Source organism: Myotis brandtii, unplaced genomic scaffold, assembly GCF_000412655.1.
Source record: "Myotis brandtii unplaced genomic scaffold, ASM41265v1 scaffold455, whole genome shotgun sequence".
In the NCBI taxonomy this organism is placed as follows: Eukaryota; Metazoa; Chordata; class Mammalia; order Chiroptera; family Vespertilionidae; genus Myotis; species Myotis brandtii.
This window is the reverse complement of record NW_005367384.1, coordinates 2,786,163-2,805,202: the sequence shown is the minus strand read 5'-3', so window position 1 is coordinate 2,805,202 and position 19,040 is coordinate 2,786,163. Positions and strand designations below refer to the sequence as shown.

The window sequence follows — 19,040 nt, the reverse complement described above, 5'->3', positions numbered from 1 at the left end:
AAATGTGTTTCTTGTTTGAGTAATGGACTCATTTGGGCTCTGAGGTATCTTATCTTTTACAGGCATGTTTCATCCTCCAGTTTCCAGGGTCTGTAAGAAAACTTCTCATCTATCATTAGTAAGGTAAATAATTATTAGACAGCTGTGGTTCTATTCTTATTATATGTCCTTCCCCGATAACAGTACTAGTAGGTTATCCTAGATGCATAAGAACAATGGGCAGAGCTCACTTAAAGATTGGCCTCTGCCAAACACCTGGGATGCCCACTTAGGAATTTGTGATCAGACTATCCTGTGGGCTTACTTTTGGTAACTGAGCTTGCCAGGCCTGCTATGTGCCACCCCTACCATCACCACCACCAACAACCACTCCCCACCACACCCCGGGCTTGTCAGGTTTATTGCATAGCCCCCTTTTCATTCAGAGTATATTTCTAGATACTTAACTCAAGTTTTACTTCCACCTTCACAGTTTAGTTTTTGAAATGCCATTGTTAATAAAGATTTGAGGCTCTAAAACAAAGGTTTATTTGGGGTCTTAAAGGATTCAAATCCAAACAAGGCAGATTTAGGTAGCAACCCAACCGCACTCTGGAGAGAACAAAGGCAGGCAGGGTTTATAAAGGCAAAACCCACAAAATGTAATTCTTCCATGCAAATGAATTGTTGGCCAGTTTAACAGGATTGGTTGGTTCCAGTATGCAAATGAGGCGGTGAAAACTACAAGGAAGGATAGGAAGGTCCTTATATGTCCAGGTATCATCTTTGTTCCAAGATGTTTATGGCTCCTGGGATGTTTATGGCTGGGCCTTGAGCTGAGTTCAGCAACAGGTAACAACTTAATAGCTGCTCTAAGAACTGTGGCACAATGTGGGCCTCACTTCCTTAATTGCCTCCTGACTGTTTTTAAGTGACTCCCTTAGCAATGTTTATTCCATTTTATTATACTGCCTTCAGTCCTTGCACAGGTATTAATCATTCTACATTCTACCCACTAAGTTACTACTGTCAGTGCCCTTCAATGATATCCTATTTTAAAATCCTTCCATTTGAGCGGTTCAGTCAAATGAAACATTAAATGTACCCTTTCCTTCAAAGACAGTGTGTCCCCTTTAATCTTTGTTAGTGGTACCAAGATTCTCCCAGACCTGAACTTTGGAATTATGTTTAAAACTTCTCCCTGATCACCTACATCTATCCAACCATATCCAATCATTTGGCCTTAAAGGGTCTTTCTTCATTATGCCACTAATCTCTCCCTCTTTCTTTGTATTCACAAATAATTTGGTGTGAGAAGCATGGAAAAGGTTGTTTAAAATGAGTGAATGAATGAATGAATTAAAAAGCAGAAAGCACAATGCAAATTGAAAACAGACCCAGTCCCTTCCATACTCAGCAGTGTCTATGCAGCTACCTACTCTTTTGGTGACTTCCTGCTCCCATGGAGCCCAGCAAAAGAAGAGGGAGAGAAACCAAGAGTCTGACACCAGGTGCATTCAGGTGTCACTATAGGAATGGAGTAGAGTCCGGTGGTTCTCAACCTTCCTAATGCCGCGACCCTTTAATACAGTTCCTCAGGTTGTGGTGACCCGCAACCATAAAATTATTTTTGTTGCTACTTCATAACTGTAATTTTGCTACTGTTATGAATCGTAATGTAAATATCTGATATGCAGGATGTATTTTCATTGTTACAAATTGAACATAATTAAAGCATAGTGATTAATCACAAAAACAATATGTAATTATATATGTGTTTTCCGATGGTCTTAGGCGACCCCTGTGAAAGGGTCGTTCGACCCCCAAAGGGGTCGCGACCCACAGGTTGAGAACCGCTGCACTATAGGACTGGAGTAGACCCTCACAGTAGTAGGTGTCAATGCCTGAGAAGACAAGTATAACCAAAAAATTCTGGTCTACACATTGCATACTCTTAATATACCTGTTTATAAATCACAAATTGTGGTTGACCTTGCACTGTACTGCAAAGGGCATGGCTGGATTGGGAGAAGCAAGAGATAAATTAACTTGATTTTAAAACCTTGAACAAAGACTGGTTTTAAAAAATGGCAATGAGCAATATGGAGCACTATACCCCATTTAATTGCATGGAAAGAATTGCTATTCCAAGACAGAAGAAAAAATGGTCTGATGGTTTATTCAGTTAAAAAATAACTTTAAAATTAAGGCAAAAGAAAATAAGGCAGGAAAAAAAGGCCTTACAAACTATTTACAGGCTACGTTTATTAATATGACGTAATTAGCAAATGCCTTTATGACCAATATTATTTTATATCATAGCTTGGCCATTATAAGCTTCTGGGCCTGTGAAGTTGAGGCTCGAAGCAGACCTATTAGTACAAGCCTACCAAATTGTCTCACCTATCTACTCATGAAGTCCTTTCCAACATAAATTTCTCACTCTGTTAGTTACATATTACAAAGAAGAGTGCTTTCCCCGTATTTGGCTTTGGACATGATAAAAACCTTATTTACAAATATTCTATTCCTTTAAAAATATATATACAGGAAAAAGGATTTAGATAAAATATGATAAAAATCACAGGAAACAAAGCCAAATTCTTATCAAATCAAGGAGAAATTGGTGACACCCAGAAAATCAAAACCAGTCATAACAGTTACAACAGGGTCAGGACAAACAGACTGAGGGAGAACAATCACATCAAATTTCCATCATACCCCTAACCAGTGTTTTTATCCCGTAAGTTAATAGCCAGCTCAGAAATTTCAAGTTATGCATAGCCTTATTTCTATCCACCTCAAATAATGGTGAAGTCATTTATATTTAATAAATACAATATCAAAGGAGGTGATGGTCTCCATTCAGAGAACACAGTAGGAAAACTAAAGTGGTTGAGAATTCTTTTACAAATACCATCAGATAACCCGGGGAATGTCTGTTGAAATCCAGGTGCATTTTCTTGTAAGCTGTTACAACTCAACATTTTTTTTCAATGTGCAGGAAGAATCACTGGGATCCTTCATAGGTAATTAACGAGAGCAACGTCTTAGTTCATGGGCTGCACTGAGGGCTGGTTCCTTCTCTTCCATCCGTTCAGAAGCTCATGCTTTCCCATTGTGTCCAATGAATGTGAGAAATGAACTATGGATAGGTGGTGTTAGGAATATAACAACAGAGGAGATTATGGTACCGGAGACCCTTGCTAATAAAGGCCTCAATAGCTTTAGTATCTTGGCTATAAATGCTAAATTAGGAGTAGCTTTCAATATCTTTGGGTATTGAAGTGGGTTAAGCTTTCCTTTTACAAGAGATAGTTTGGCATGGTCAATATATATTGTGGGTTGATGTGAACTGAGTTCTTATGGGGAAGAATCCCCACAGGTGAAGCTTGAAGACTTTGCACTCTTTCCTCCCACTAGCCGTTTGGTGCTTCCTGATCTTGTAAGGGTCCCCGAGACCTCAGAGTCACTGTGGCCTTTCCAGGGCTCCCGGACCCGCTGGGCTTCTCTCAGTTCCCTAGCAATGAAAGAGGAAAACCACATGTTACTCCATCCTAAATTAGAGATGTTCATGATCAAAACTACCATATAGATAGAGATTTTTTTTATTTCAGTATTTATAGAAACAAGCCTAAGCTATACACAGAAAATTTGCTCCTGTGATTGTCTTAAAAAAAGCCCGGCCCACATGTGCTACAACATATGGCAGGTTTGGTTTCCTAAATCCTATTGATTGGGGCATAAATGGTCTTTAAAATAAGATGAAGGGCCCTAACCGGTTTGGCTCAGTGGATAGAGCGTCAGCCTGCAGACTGAAAGGTCCCAGGTTCGATTCCGGTCAAGGCATATACCTTAGTTGCGGGCACATCCCCAGTAGGAGGTGTGCAGGCAAGGCATATACCTTAGTTGCGGGCACATCCCCAGTAGGAGGTGTACAGGAGGCAGCTAATCGATGTTTCTAACTCTATCCTTCTCCCTTTCTCTCTGTAAAAAATCAATAAAATATATTTTTTTAAAAATAAGGAGGGAACTAGATTATCCTGTAGTGCAGGCTGGGGCCATGGGTCAAATCTGGCCAGCCACCTGTTTTTATAGATGAAGTCTTATTGGAAAACTTAACCACACCCATTCACTTATATGTTGCCTATGGCTGCTTTTACATTATGTTGAGTCATTGCAGCAAAGATCACATGGCCCACAAGTGTAAAATATTTACTATCTTGCTCTTTATGGAAAAGTTTGCCAACCCCTGGTCTAGACAATTTCAAGCAGGCATCTGCCCCATCTCTATAATGGATGTCCATTGCTGGTAGTGACTGATGACAGTCACCTGTGCCTGCATAGCTGGTTTTGCAGAATGTACACACCACACCCGAAGAAAAACTTATATTCCTGTGACATCATATCTATAAATATTTGTATTTTGGATTCCATTTTCCTGGCTAATAAACAAAACTAGAGCAAAAAGATAGTAAGTTGCTTATTAGGAAGAATTGCCTGATTAAAGTCTCCACAACTCATTGCCAATACATCATGTTGTGGCCTTTTCAGGGTAATTATTCTTCGATGGATTGTGTATCCAAAAGAAGTTGGACTTCTAAGCTTATTTTACACATGGACCATCTTCTTTTATATTTTTAATAGTGCACAGTGTATGTAAAAATCACTTTAAAATGCCTTCAGAACTCTGCTCAAACATCACTGCCTGACCTTTATACCAGCCCATCCTGTCTGATTAATTCCCATTTGTTTAATGAAGGAATAGATTAACAAATTAATGCACACATGAATACAAGTTACAGGAATAAGTCATCAGACTGCTCCCTTTAGCTTGGAAAAATACCTCTTCCTCTGAACATGTACCAAGAGAGAATATCTGCCTGCCCCTGAAATTTAGTGGGATTCTAAAATCAGCCTCTGCCCACCTTAACTAGGATTACCTCACAATGGAAGATCACCAGTTTCTTGAACACCTGTTGTCACTCAGAATCCCACTAAGTTTTCTTTTCTGGTTGTATTTGCAATCTTCACTCTGCTTCCTTTGCATTAATTGAATTTTCTCTCTCAATCACAGAGCCTCCAGCCCTGTGCTACAAAGGGCTGCATGCTGCTAGTCTCTGTGTGGGCAGAGACCTACATATTATAATGTTGAGTTCCACTTGCAGACACAAGTTCCACTTGTGAAACCACAAAGCAGATACACCAGTCATATCACTATGAGCAGTTCATAAAGAGGTTCTTTCTCAACTGCAGCATCCAAAATCTACCTTTCCAGTGTGGCTGTCTTCATCCTTTCCAAGTTGAGCTGCTGCTGGAGCTCTTCTGTTTTCCCCAGGGTGGGACGGAGAACCCGACTTCTGGCCAGAGCTGCTGCAGAGGGTCTCTCCCTGGGATCAGGGTGGATCATGTTCTGATAATGTGAGGAAACAGAAGCTTCACGGTTTGGGAAATCAGCCCACCCAAGCCCACACCAAGCCAGCTTCTGCTGTGCGTTTTGTGAAACTCTGCCTCTCCTTTGTGTGGAGGGAAGAAATAGATGAAAATCTATTACCTCCACCCTCTCTGGTAGGTCAGTCATCCATACCTCTGACTTGAAGTATCATAGTTTAGAGCTAGTGGGATGATTAACTACTCTAATGCCTTAATTTTAAAGAGGAAGAAATGGCGGTCCTAAAATAAAGTGACTTGTCTACGTCATTGACAAGACCTAGACAAATCCAGGTTACCCAACTCCTGGTTCAGTTTACTTTCTACCACAACATGCTCCTTTTTCACTTTAATTAAGGATACCACACCATAACAATATTCCTACAGCACTTATCTTCAGGTGGGGGGTGTCTGTAACCTAAAATGATTTTAATACGGTAGAAAATGCCTAATTATCTGCAGCAAGTAGCAGTGTTGTATAATGAAGAAAACACTGCACCTCCATCTGGGTAGCAACGGTCAGAGCCAGCTCCTGTTTACTATGTAGTTCTGGGCAAGTCTCTTTTTAAAAAAAAAAAAAAATTTTTTTTATTGATTTCAGAGAGGAAATGAGAGGGAGAGAGAGATAGAAACATCAATGATGAAAATCATTGATTGGCTGCTTCCTGCACACCCCCTACTGGAAATAGAGACTGTAACTTAGGCATGTGCCCTTGACCAGAACCGAACCAGGGACCCTTCAGTTTGCAGGCCGATGCTCTATTCACTGAGCAAAACTAGAGCCTGGGCAAGTCTCTTTGCTGAAACTCAGCTTCCCTTTCCTGATATGTGGGACAGCGATGTTCACCTTCCAGCAGTTGTGAGAACTAAATGAATTAACATATATGTATTACCAGCACTGAAGTACTCAATACTTATCTACTAAGTTGAAGGGCAATTTACACATAAAAATAGGTGATTACACTGTGAACAAAAACCACTCTGAGGACGGGTTTGTCTCCTTTCAGGAAAGCAGAAGTGAGGAAGGACAAGTTTGTAACTAAATTTGAAGTTTTCAGGGTAACTGTGGAACTCAAATTTAATCCCCAAGAGTAGGTATTTCTAAGGCTTTTAGGGATCCTAACAGATCCTGTTCCTTAAGCCCTGAAATAAGTCTTATATATACCTTTTGTTTTCTTAGTATAAGTCCAAACTTCCCGACAGTGTAGATTTTTTTGTACCTCTCTTTGTTTCAATGTAATATCTCCCTTTCCTAGTTCCTACAGATATCATTGAGTACAAGTGACACATAGATTCCTGAATTGACATTACCTTTCTTCCAACAGCTCAAATGAATGGTAGTATTGTCAGTTATTAATAAGTTAGCTTATACTTTCTTCTATACACTCAAAATTTAGGTGGTGTGTGTGTGTGTGTGTGTGTGTTTCAGTAATAACATCACTGTTGCTATTGACAATGGTTAATTAAAACCCTGAAATAGGAGCAAAAAGAACAGATTTGATTTTGGAGTTAATCAGTTAACAAAGGTGGAATACAAGTCCAGAAACTGCTGTGAGCCTAGGTCTTCTCAACTATGTACCTCACAGGGTTGTTCAGAAAGGCAAATGAGAAAAATGTAACAGGATATTTAAACCATAACATAAAAGGTATTTATGATAGTTTCTAAATGTCCTTGAGACACTTTCAATCAGCCCTGTCTCTGCTGGGCTTCCTGGTCCTGATTTCCTTTTCCTCTGTCAGTGGCACTGCCAACATCGCCTTTTCCCTTTCCCTACCTACTTGCCATTACATTTTTTTAAAAATCAGTATTTCCATCTTCTCTTCATTTCATAAGAGGTATCACCTTGAGCAGATTGTAAAATTCTTCTGAGAGCTCCTGAGGAATGTGTGGAAGGTTACCCTCCCGGATATGATGCCACTCAGCACCATTGCTGGGTAATGACTCTGCTCCTGCGGCCATTGTCATTGTTAATCCCAAGGCAAATATGTCTCCTTTAGGGAGATGCCGATAATCCTTCAAAACAGAAGACAGGAAGGCTAGTTTGTTTGCCAAGTGAAGAGAGTCTAGATTAAAACACAACTGGTAAGAAAGGTTCATTTGAATGCATGTGAACTTAAACAGACACATCCTCCGTGGTTAGTGCTTTACCTCTAGGAAGATAGAGGATAGAGCACAAATCCACCCAATTAACATCATTGTGCCAGGCCTGACTCCACAGACATCCTAGAACAGCGGTTCTCAACCTGTGGGTCGCGACCCCTTTGGGGGTCGAACGACCCTTTCACAGGGGTTGCCTAAGACCATCCTGCATATCAGATATTTACATTACAATTCATAACAGTAGCAACATTATAGAATTTTTTTTTTATTGATTTCAGAGGGGAAATGAGAGGGAGAGAGAGATAAAAAAATCAATGATGAAAATCATTGATTGGCTGCTTCCTGCACACCCCCTACTGGAAATAGAGACTGTAACTTAGGCATGTGCCCTTGACCAGAACCGAACCAGGGACCCTTCAGTTTGCAGGCCGATGCTCTATTCACTGAGCAAAACTAGAGCCTGGGCAAGTCTCTTTGCTGAAACTCAGCTTCCCTTTCCTGATATGTGGGACAGCGATGTTCACCTTCCAGCAGTTGTGAGAACTAAATGAATTAACATATATGTATTACCAGCACTGAAGTACTCAATACTTATCTACTAAGTTGAAGGGCAATTTACACATAAAAATAGGTGATTACACTGTGAACAAAAACCACTCTGAGGACGGGTTTGTCTCCTTTCAGGAAAGCAGAAGTGAGGAAGGACAAGTTTGTAACTAAATTTGAAGTTTTCAGGGTAACTGTGGAACTCAAATTTAATCCCCAAGAGTAGGTATTTCTAAGGCTTTTAGGGATCCTAACAGATCCTGTTCCTTAAGCCCTGAAATAAGTCTTATATATACCTTTTGTTTTCTTAGTATAAGTCCAAACTTCCCGACAGTGTAGATTTTTTTGTACCTCTCTTTGTTTCAATGTAATATCTCCCTTTCCTAGTTCCTACAGATATCATTGAGTACAAGTGACACATAGATTCCTGAATTGACATTACCTTTCTTCCAACAGCTCAAATGAATGGTAGTATTGTCAGTTATTAATAAGTTAGCTTATACTTTCTTCTATACACTCAAAATTTAGGTGGTGTGTGTGTGTGTGTGTGTGTGTTTCAGTAATAACATCACTGTTGCTATTGACAATGGTTAATTAAAACCCTGAAATAGGAGCAAAAAGAACAGGTTTGATTTTGGAGTTAATCAGTTAACAAAGGTGGAATACAAGTCCAGAAACTGCTGTGAGCCTAGGTCTTCTCAACTATGTACCTCACAGGGTTGTTCAGAAAGGCAAATGAGAAAAATGTAACAGGATATTTAAACCATAACATAAAAGGTATTTATGATAGTTTCTAAATGTCCTTGAGACACTTTCAATCAGCCCTGTCTCTGCTGGGCTTCCTGGTCCTGATTTCCTTTTCCTCTGTCAGTGGCACTGCCAACATCGCCTTTTCCCTTTCCCTACCTACTTGCCATTACATTTTTTTAAAAATCAGTATTTCCATCTTCTCTTCATTTCATAAGAGGTATCACCTTGAGCAGATTGTAAAATTCTTCTGAGAGCTCCTGAGGAATGTGTGGAAGGTTACCCTCCCGGATATGATGCCACTCAGCACCATTGCTGGGTAATGACTCTGCTCCTGCGGCCATTGTCATTGTTAATCCCAAGGCAAATATGTCTCCTTTAGGGAGATGCCGATAATCCTTCAAAACAGAAGACAGGAAGGCTAGTTTGTTTGCCAAGTGAAGAGAGTCTAGATTAAAACACAACTGGTAAGAAAGGTTCATTTGAATGCATGTGAACTTAAACAGACACATCCTCCGTGGTTAGTGCTTTACCTCTAGGAAGATAGAGGATAGAGCACAAATCCACCCAATTAACATCATTGTGCCAGGCCTGACTCCACAGACATCCTAGAACAGCGGTTCTCAACCTGTGGGTCGCGACCCCTTTGGGGGTCGAACGACCCTTTCACAGGGGTTGCCTAAGACCATCCTGCATATCAGATATTTACATTACAATTCATAACAGTAGCAACATTATAGTTATGAAGTAGCAACGAAAATAATTTTATGGTTGGGTCACAACCTGAGGAACTGTATTTAAAAGGCCAGAAGGTTGAGAACCACTGTCCTAGAAGGTAGGTAATAACTAAAGGTCATTTCAATGACCAAAGCTGATATGCTGCCAACAGGAGAGTAGTAGAATAAAGATGGGCTGGGCCACTCAATTCTTTCTTCCTACTAAGCAATCCAGGAGTTTGAGAATTCTAAGAAACACTAGAAACTGTAAGGGACCTTTACAAAGAACAGTACAAATATTGATTAATCCATAAGTGAGCCAGCTTTCTCATGCTTTTTTAGGGAAAAATTCTCTCCTATTTTTGGTCTCCATTCCGAATAGGAAAAGGGATAATATCAATTTAAATTATAAATATATACTTTCCATTTCTTTCATTTGAGAGTCAAAAGGTTAAATGAATTATAAAATAGCCTCCGTTTCCCTAATCTATACCTCTTGCAAAATCTCTTTAGCCAGGAAGTGAATATCTCCCTCTTCCACTTTGGGTTCGCTTATTGATGTTGCAAGACCCAAGTCTCCTAAAAAAACAAAAAAGAAATAGAGCTCTTTACAAGCATGTCTTTCTTAAAACAGGAGTAATGGAATCATCAGTATACATTTTATAGCATAATAGAATACAGGTCAGAGTATAAGGCAGACTCACCAATTTTGTATATCACATTGGTAGAGAGAAACCAATCAGCATCATTTTCAATATCTTCTTGGACTATAGGAGAGTCCCTTTGTATCTGATGACAAATGAAGATGTTACCTGCAAAAATATAGAATTGACATAAATAATGATTCCTATGTTTTTTCACCCCAAAGACTCTTTTTTGTATCTGCCACTACAGCACCTTCCTCTCTTCCTCTTCTGCGCCTGTAACAACAGTACAAGGGGCCTCTCCTTCCCTGGAATCTCTCACACTACTTATGAACAGCTCAGTGATTGATAAGTGAAACTGATTTCAAATATTCTCTGAAGAGGCTAGTAGCCACAAAACAAAGAAATAAGAAAAACACGTAATACAGTAACGACAGTTCCTTGAGTTTCATATTGATGAGGGCCCAAAGCATCCATTTCTGCTCACTTCAATCGGTGTGAATTAGAAAGGGTATAGCACCAGTAAACACAGTCAGAATGTAGCCAATATGTTGTCACTTATCTATATGGTAAATTAAATATTTATTTTCATACTTTGGTTTCACTATCTGAGAAAGTCTTTTCTCTCTGTGTCCCATGTGCCCAGGGAGAAAATGGTGAAAGCTGTTTAATTGAATTTGTTTAGGGGAAACAAATGAAAGAAAAGGACTCTGCCAGCAAACAGCATCTGTGACACTGATAGACAGATAGGCACCGATTCTGACAAGAGGGAGGAAAGAACTAAATACGGTTGGAGGGGCAGAGGGGAGCATACTGACTCGGTTTGATGTCCAGGTGCACCATGCCAGCGTTGTGGATGTACTTGAGCCCAAGAGAAATCTGCAGAAGGATGTCTTTGAGTTTTGGCTCTTCACAGTGATTGCCAGACTTCGTGTTTTCAGATATAGCAGCCTGTAAGCTCCCACCTAGGAAAGAATGACCAAGGGTAGCCCCCAGAATGAGAGAAAGGATGTGAATCTTACAGTGGGAAGCAGAGTAAATAATAAATTTCCTGTGAATAAATCCAGTCCAGCAAGTCTAGATTACTCCAGTGTCAATGCCAAACATATCTTCCCCCTGCCCATACTACAGACATGTTAGAAAAGAAGAATTACAGGGCTTTTAAAGAGGAAAATGCCATATCCCAGATATCCAATATGTGGCCCTATTGTCTCGAGTATGCCTCAACTAACTAATTAAAGTTTTACCTAATTATTAACCAGGAGGCCAGTCAGCCTTAGTCTGTAGCTACTTATTAGTGTGATGATTAATTTCATGTCAGTGTCAATCTAGTAAGTTAATGTAATTGATTCTAAGTTTAATTCCATTAAAAATATACAACCAAATAAGAACATTTAATGATTGTTAACCAAGGAAAAATATAAAACATCAATATACACCCAACTCCAAGTTGAACCACAAGATTTGTGCCTCAGCTTTAGACTCCTGATTTATCATTGTTATCAATAATAAGTAAGGCCTGGGTTCATCTGACGCCCTGGTCTTAGATGCCCCTCTACTAAGGTATTAGAATGCTTCCAAACCCTTTATTTCATTAATGAGCACTTACTGATAGCCTCATCAGTCAAAATTATAGAGCTCAGTGTCTCCCTGGCAGTTGTAAAGGCCATTGTTCCACCCTTTAAGTGTATATCAGAACAATAGGATTTCAGATAGTAACAGTATTTTTTAGGAAATCCATATTTAAGAGTATCCTATATAAAAGATGGATCTATTGTGTTAAAGTACTTAAGTTCAGAAAGGAAAGGAATCCAGCCCCTTTCAGAAACACAAGGAAGGCTAAAGGTTTTTGTTGTTGTTTTGTTTTTTTATGGGGACCTTCTTAGGAAAGATTTTATGTACTACAGGTGACATTAATCAGAAAGGAAGAATAACTAAAGAATGCGTTGGAGCTTAAAGGAAAGGAATCCAGCCCCTTTCAGAAACACAAGGAGGGCTAAAGGGTTTTTTTGTTTGTTTGTTTTGTTTTTTATGGGAACCTTCTTAGGAAAGATTTTATGTACTACAGGTGACATTAATCAGAAAGGAAGAATAATTAAAGAATGCATTGGAGCTTGTTAAAAACTAAGTCACCTGGAAGCTAACTTTACAAATGAGGTAATGAGATGTGACAGCGAGGGAAGGGCTACGTCCAGGCCCATGTCCATTAGAACACTTGTTTCTCTACCAGCCAGGGTGTCCCTTAGGGCAGGGCCTGCATCTTATTTTCACTTTCCCAGGTCGGGCACATAATAAATATTTTCTGAACTGAATGTCTATCCTGGCAACAGACGGAAGAGCAAGATTGAGTCAAGGATCCCGTAAAAGGACAGAAAGAAAGGAGTCTGGGGATACTTAGAAACCCTTTAACATGTTCTTTTAGAGGATTAGCAGAAATATATCTAATCCCCCCAAGAGCTACAGGTACTAGTAAGGGTAACTAGACCACTGCTAGCAGCACTTCTAATTACTTGGAAGCTCTGTAGGTCACATTACAGTTAGCCAAGTAATAATTATCAATAGTAGAAGTTACTGAAAAGTACTCATGTATGCTGTACGCAAAGGTATTTGAATATCCTTATTTTGCTACAGCTAAAGCTGACTATCCACCTCTTATAGAAAAGCATAATTAACTGTTCTTTACTGAACAGTATTAACAAGGAAGTATGTGTGAACAGACATAGCAATACTGAAGGAACTGTAAACTTCATTCCTACTAACCTCACCAAACTACACCAGAGCCTTGACTTCGTTACCCCAGGTGCCATATGGCGATGGGTGCTGTAATGGCCAGCACTGTACCCTAGAAGGGAGCAGCCCACTCTGGGCAACTCTTCTCATACCATCCTCCTGAAATAAGCTGCTGAATTCCTTCCTTTCGATAAAGGTACTTTCCCCACTTGGCAGGAAAAAAGAAAACTTGAGAAAAATATGTCTACATTTTCCTGTCTGCTCCTGAGGCCTAACAGATACCAAAACAAATAAATGGCAAATGCCTTCAAACAATAAAATGTAAAAAGCAGACCAACAGTTCAGCAGAATATTTTGTTCAGACATTTGTAGTCTCACGATCTTGATTTTATAGTGCTCCCTGCAGCACAAGCATTGTTTTCTGTTGGTGACATGCTTCGTGTTTGGTGGAAACTATAGCCTGTATGCATGGTGTTTCACAGAGGACACCGACTTCCAATGTCATATCACTCGGACAAACGTGAGAATCGCCATTCTAAAAAACTTCAGTGACAGAAGACAACACAAGAAAATACTGCCTATTGGGAGAGATCACCTCCAGCCCTGAAATTGCTACAGCTAAAGCTGACTATCCACCTCTTATAGAAGAGCATAATTAGCTGTTCTTTACTGAACAATATTAACAAGCAAGTATGTGTGAATAGACATAGCAATACTGAGGAACTGGTGTTTCGCAAAGGACACTGACTTTCAATGTCATATCACGCGGACAAACATGAGAATCGCCATTCTAGCCATTCTAAAAAACTTCCGTAACAGAAGACGACACAAGAAAATACTGCCTGTTGGGAGAGATTCACCGTCCAGCCCTGAACCTGATAGAATCCTGGTGCTTGCAGAACCTACCTGCTCCTGAACACCTTCAGGTTGCTGAGGCTGACCCAGAGGTAACTTGTAGGGGATCTTGGCAAGGGTGGGGGAGGAGGAGGGAACATTTAATTGGTTCAGGGATCCAAAGGGACAATAGGGGAAATCAGATGACTGCTAGTCTCTAGGAGTTATAATCTAAGTTGTCTAAATCACATCTAATTTATCGTCTGAGTTAAAGCCATAGCTGATTGTTCAAACCTGACTGCTCTGACATGCTGGGGGCACAGGGTAAGGGTGGGTATGGGCAGACAGGGCAGGAGGCAGAAAAGATGAAGGTAGGGAATGCCAGGGTGTGGGGAGTGGAAAGAGGTGGAACGAGCCACTGGCTACTCTGCTACCTTACAGATACTTTGAACTTATCTTTTGTTTAGAGCCACAGGGCAAAGTCTCAACATGAAGTATCCATAACTACAAACAAGACAAGGTAGAAGGGCATGCTTTATTTTCCATGATTAGTTCACATTTGAAAGGTTCAAAGTGTGTGAATTACATTTGATAAATCATAGTTATATTTTAATTGGTAGGTACTCAGTGAAGTTAGAGGACCACCATGATGGATAGACAGTGATTCCCCATAATCCATCACATCTAGTCCATCTGGCTTTCAGGGCTTTCTAGACTTCCCACTCTTTGTCAGTCTTTCCTTCCATAGGGACTCCCTCAGTCCCATTGTCTCCTTACTGTCTGCTAGGCTAGACCCATTGCCAATACCATCCTGCCCTGTGCTTGTGGCTGTTTTCCTAATTGGATTCTTCCCTTCCCGTCCCTAAATTCTCCTAATCCTTCGGCATGGTCTCTGTCAAGTCTTACCTCCTGTAGATTTTCTCAGGCTACTCTAATAACACTGACTACTGACTTCTCCCTATGTATGCGGCATTGTCACTGTGCTAGCATTTGACATAGATGGTTGCTAATTCTCAAACTACTCCCTTAAGTAATTACTGCAGTCTCTCTACTCAGTGAGATTAAGTGACATCCAGAGATCTTACAACTAGTGTGCAAAGAGCTGGGTGTTAACCCCAGGTCTGCCGACTTCAAAGCCCTGGCCCCTTGTACCACTCCACGCTGCCTCTTGCTCACATTCCTCTTCTCTGGACCCTTTTTATCCATAGTTGTACATCTGGCTCTGCACCTAATTGTCTCCTGTGTATTCACTGTCACAGAGCAAGTGGAATAAAGCTCTTTAAAGATAAGGACTTATCTCACTCTACTTTGTTTCTTACCCTAGAGCTTAAGAAGGGACAATCCTGTAGGAGGTATTAAATGTTAGAAAGAATGAAAAAGTTACTTGTAATAGGAACAATCACTCCATTTCTTTTTTTTATTTGAAATCTTTACATTGCCTCAAATCATATGTAATTATATGTGTTTTCCGATGGTCTTAGGCGACCCCTGTGAAAGGGTCGTTCGACCCCCAAAGGGGTTGCGACCCACAGGTTGAGAACCGCTGCCCTAGAGCTTAATAAGTATCAATCCTGTAGAAGGTATTAAATGTTAGAAAGAATGAAAATGTGATTTGTAATAGGAACAATCACTCCATTTCTTTCTTTTGAAAATCTGAAATCTTTATATTGCCTCAAATATGTTTTGTTTTGCTTTATTGAGTAATTTTTATTTGATATTATCTTTGTCAGTAGCTAGAAGTCATAGAAATAAAAACTAGTATTCTTATAGAGAGGGGAGTAATGGAATAGGGAATCTCAGGTCACGATAAGAGGAAATTAGGAAGAGAAGATGACTAAAAAGGTTCTACCTTTCAATTCTAAGTATAAAGATGGGGTCCTTTTTTTTTATCCCCAAGAGACATAGAAAAAGGGATTTGGGGTGAGCCTGTTGGAGGAAATCCCCCACAAAGTTCACAGGTAAGGCTACAAACAAACCAAGCTATAAGGAAACAACAGGGAAATGCCAAATAATTGCTACTCCTCAAATGATGGCAAGTTTCTATTCAATGTGGTAGTACTTTTTCTACTTTACCACTGAACTTTCTGATGAAAAATATTTCTGAGCATAACAACACAAAACTGCTGTCATATCAACCCCTTCGTCATGGATTAGAAATATGTTAAACCATAAGACCACTCTGTAACTTAAATAGCCCAGAACAACAGTTTTACTGGTTACTGTGTATGTACAGTTCTGAACGACCCTGGAGAATAGACCTGGAGTCACGTGTTTCAACCCCAGCTCCCTCCCCATGCCCTTACTCTGGTGAGAACACTGAGGCTCATAAGCTTAAGAAGCAGCAAGAAGCAGGAACAATCCCCAAACTCAGGAGTTGGCTGTATACATTTACCAACTCCTACCCTCTTCCCTCCCTAAAATTGTAGGGACTATGCTTGCATCTTTTAGAATACCTAGCAACTGATAAAAGGGCGATTTACCATTCAAATCACTAGGGTAAAGTTCTTTCTCTAGTGTTAATTAAGTAAAGTATGAAGGGAGTGAGAGCTTCTATGTATCAGCTACACATCAGCTTCAAAAGAAATATGTAATAGCATAAACCTGAAATTCCTTTTCAACTCAGCTCATTTCCTCCAGCTCTTTGCTTCCAAGCAAAACTGCAGGGCAGACATTTTAGGTATGACTCTGCTACACCCAGCATAAACTACAAGGAAGAGGCAAAGGTTTTTTTCTGAAGACTTAATAGTTCATCTCCCATCCTGGCCAGGTAGCTCAATTGGTTAGAGCATAGTCCCCATACTCCAAGGTTGCAGGTTTGATCCCCAGTCAGGGCATATACAAGAACCAACTAATGAATGCATAATTAAGTGGAACAACAAATCGATGTTTCTCTGTCTTTCTCTCAAATCAACTTGAAAAAAAAATTCATCTCCCTCTCCATAGACATTAGTCCACATACTTACCATTGCAGTATTCATTCTGAATGATCATGTGGTCATCTTCTACCCATGCAGAGTAGTAACGGACCACATGGGGGTGATGACCAAGTACCGCATGAGCATAAACTTCATGCAAAACCAAATTCCTGAGAGATAGAAAAGCATTGAGGAAAATGAATCAGGATAATATGCCTGCAAATGTTTTTTGAAAAGACGAGATATGACTCATTATTAACAATGGCAGAATGCTTATTGAATGCTCACTACTTGCTTATTATTTCATCCCTAATTTTCATAATGATGCAGTGAGATACAGTGGCAAGGATAAAGGCTTTAGAAAGGTCAGTGAATGGTCCAAACTCAAGCAAGTGATAGTAGACCTCGGACTAGAACCTTAGTCATCTTGACACCCAAGTCCATGGTTCTTTTGATTAAACATGGCACAAATAAAGAGGAGGCTTAAGTGGTGCTACCTCAACAGCAGACATGCTTTGGATCTTTATTTTACTGTATCATATTAAAATATCTTGATGGGCTTCACAAGAAGGCCACCATGGACTTGATTGTGGATATTGTCATGAGCCTTCTATCTTCTCTATGAAGGCTAGAGAGTCAGAGTCAATATTAAACTCGCCAATATGTAGTGAGGGGACACTCTTGGAAAGAGATATTTATAGTGGAACATGAAATCCAACCCAAAAAAAGCAAAATACAGTATTTGGTGAGTTTCAGTATAAAAATGATGAATTCTAGCCTGGCTGTTGTGGCCTAGTGATTTAGTATTGACCTATGAACCAGGTCACGGTTTGATTCCTGGTCAAGGCACATGGCTAGGTTGTGGGCTCAATTCCCAGTAGGGGACATGCAGGAGGCAGCCAATCAATGATTCTCTCTCATCGTTGATGTTTCTATCTCACTTTCCCTCTCCCTTCCTCTCTGAAATCAATAAAATATATTTTAAAAATGAAAGTGAAAATGAAGGATTCTAAAATTGATCATTTCAGATTTGGCATAAGTATTACATCCCCACAATTAATAAAAAAAACATTTTTTGAAAATGTTATCCTTGTGAAAAGGAAGAACAATTATTTCTGGGAATGAAATTTAGTTCTGTTAATTTTTCCTTCCTTATAGTCCTTGAAACTTGACTATAAAATTCATTATTAATGCAAAGTAGAGATAAACCATGGAGTTAACCACTTGGCAATATTTCTGATGAACTAAACAGAAACCATAAGATCATTCCATAAATTTACTAATATTAAAAAGAAGTAAGACCAGTAGTAAAAGCCACAAAAACCACACACACACACACACATCACAAAATGACCCGAAATGATCATGGTATATTTTAAGAAATAATTTACATCTGATATGGAAAACTCAGAAAGGTTATAAATGTGAGACAACATACAATGGAGGGGGTGGGCTGATTTAAAAAAAAGTAGTAAATGTTTTTTTTTAATGACATCAGTGCTATTATTTAAAATATTTTGACAAGAAAAAGCTTTCCAAATCCAAGTTTGTGCTTCTAGTACATTTCAAAGGTACTCACTCATTTGATAATTCTGCAAAAGAGTCCGTGGAGCGTTTTATTGCATAGACACATCCATCCAGCCTCTTAATGCACTTGTAGACTGTACCAAATTCCCCAACTCCAATCTTTTCTACCTCCATGAATTCTTTTTCATAACGGGAAGTCATGTTGGTTTCTCGTAGAATATATCTCTGAAATATTTTAATAAAAAGGTTAAAATAATCCTTCCTAACATGTTGTGAGCAATAAAATTGAGGCATATTATATTCCTATATTTCTCTAAGTTTTCAAGAAGACTTCTGGGGCAAATCCATTGGATTTTATCTGTGTTGATAGTCATGGTACCAGAACCTCCCCAGTTGCTGACTACCTTCTCTGCACTATATTTTCCTATCTGGTCATAATATTCTTATCCGTGTGTTCCTAGAGGGGATACTTCTACTCACAGCCAGAGCTACCTTACCGTCCTCAGCTGAAGCAGTGACTGGGAGCTGGGTAGGGCATGTTAGGGAAAAACACAAAACAACCTCCCTTGACAGTAGTCTACAGGTCTCACACTCTAGCTGTTAATTATCTCAAGTTGTATAAACATACTTGGGTTCAATTTGCTTCCTTAAAAATCTTAGTCTGGAAAACAAAATTATCAAATTTATTATTTCAGATTATATGCTCAGATATAACAACCACTCCCCCTATTGGCCAAGTAGCAACATCACTGATTGCCCAGCTAGTAAATAACCCCAGGCAAATCATTGAATTTTTAATCATTTTTCTCATCTCTATGAACCTCATCAGATTCATAGCAGCTACTCCTCAGGGTTCTTTTAAATACTACTC

General features: G+C 39.5%; 1 protein-coding gene across 1 annotated transcript in view; it reads right to left on the bottom strand.

Moving 5' to 3' along the window:
* Nucleotides 1-2,089: 2,089 nt before the first annotated feature.
* WEE2 (WEE1 homolog 2 (S. pombe)) overlaps nucleotides 2,090-19,040 on the bottom strand; it is a 32,513-nt gene continuing 15,562 nt past the window's right edge. Inside the window, exons 5-12 of the mRNA XM_014546741.1 lie at nucleotides 18,222-18,394; nucleotides 16,691-16,812; nucleotides 10,982-11,128; nucleotides 10,224-10,331; nucleotides 10,013-10,098; nucleotides 9,031-9,201; nucleotides 5,250-5,392; nucleotides 2,090-3,499 (exon numbers count right to left, since the gene is read on the bottom strand). Of these exons, the coding sequence (XP_014402227.1) occupies nucleotides 3,343-3,499; nucleotides 5,250-5,392; nucleotides 9,031-9,201; nucleotides 10,013-10,098; nucleotides 10,224-10,331; nucleotides 10,982-11,128; nucleotides 16,691-16,812; nucleotides 18,222-18,394 (1,107 nt within the window). The 3' untranslated portion in view covers nucleotides 2,090-3,342. The remainder of the gene's footprint in view (nucleotides 3,500-5,249; nucleotides 5,393-9,030; nucleotides 9,202-10,012; nucleotides 10,099-10,223; nucleotides 10,332-10,981; nucleotides 11,129-16,690; nucleotides 16,813-18,221; nucleotides 18,395-19,040) is intronic.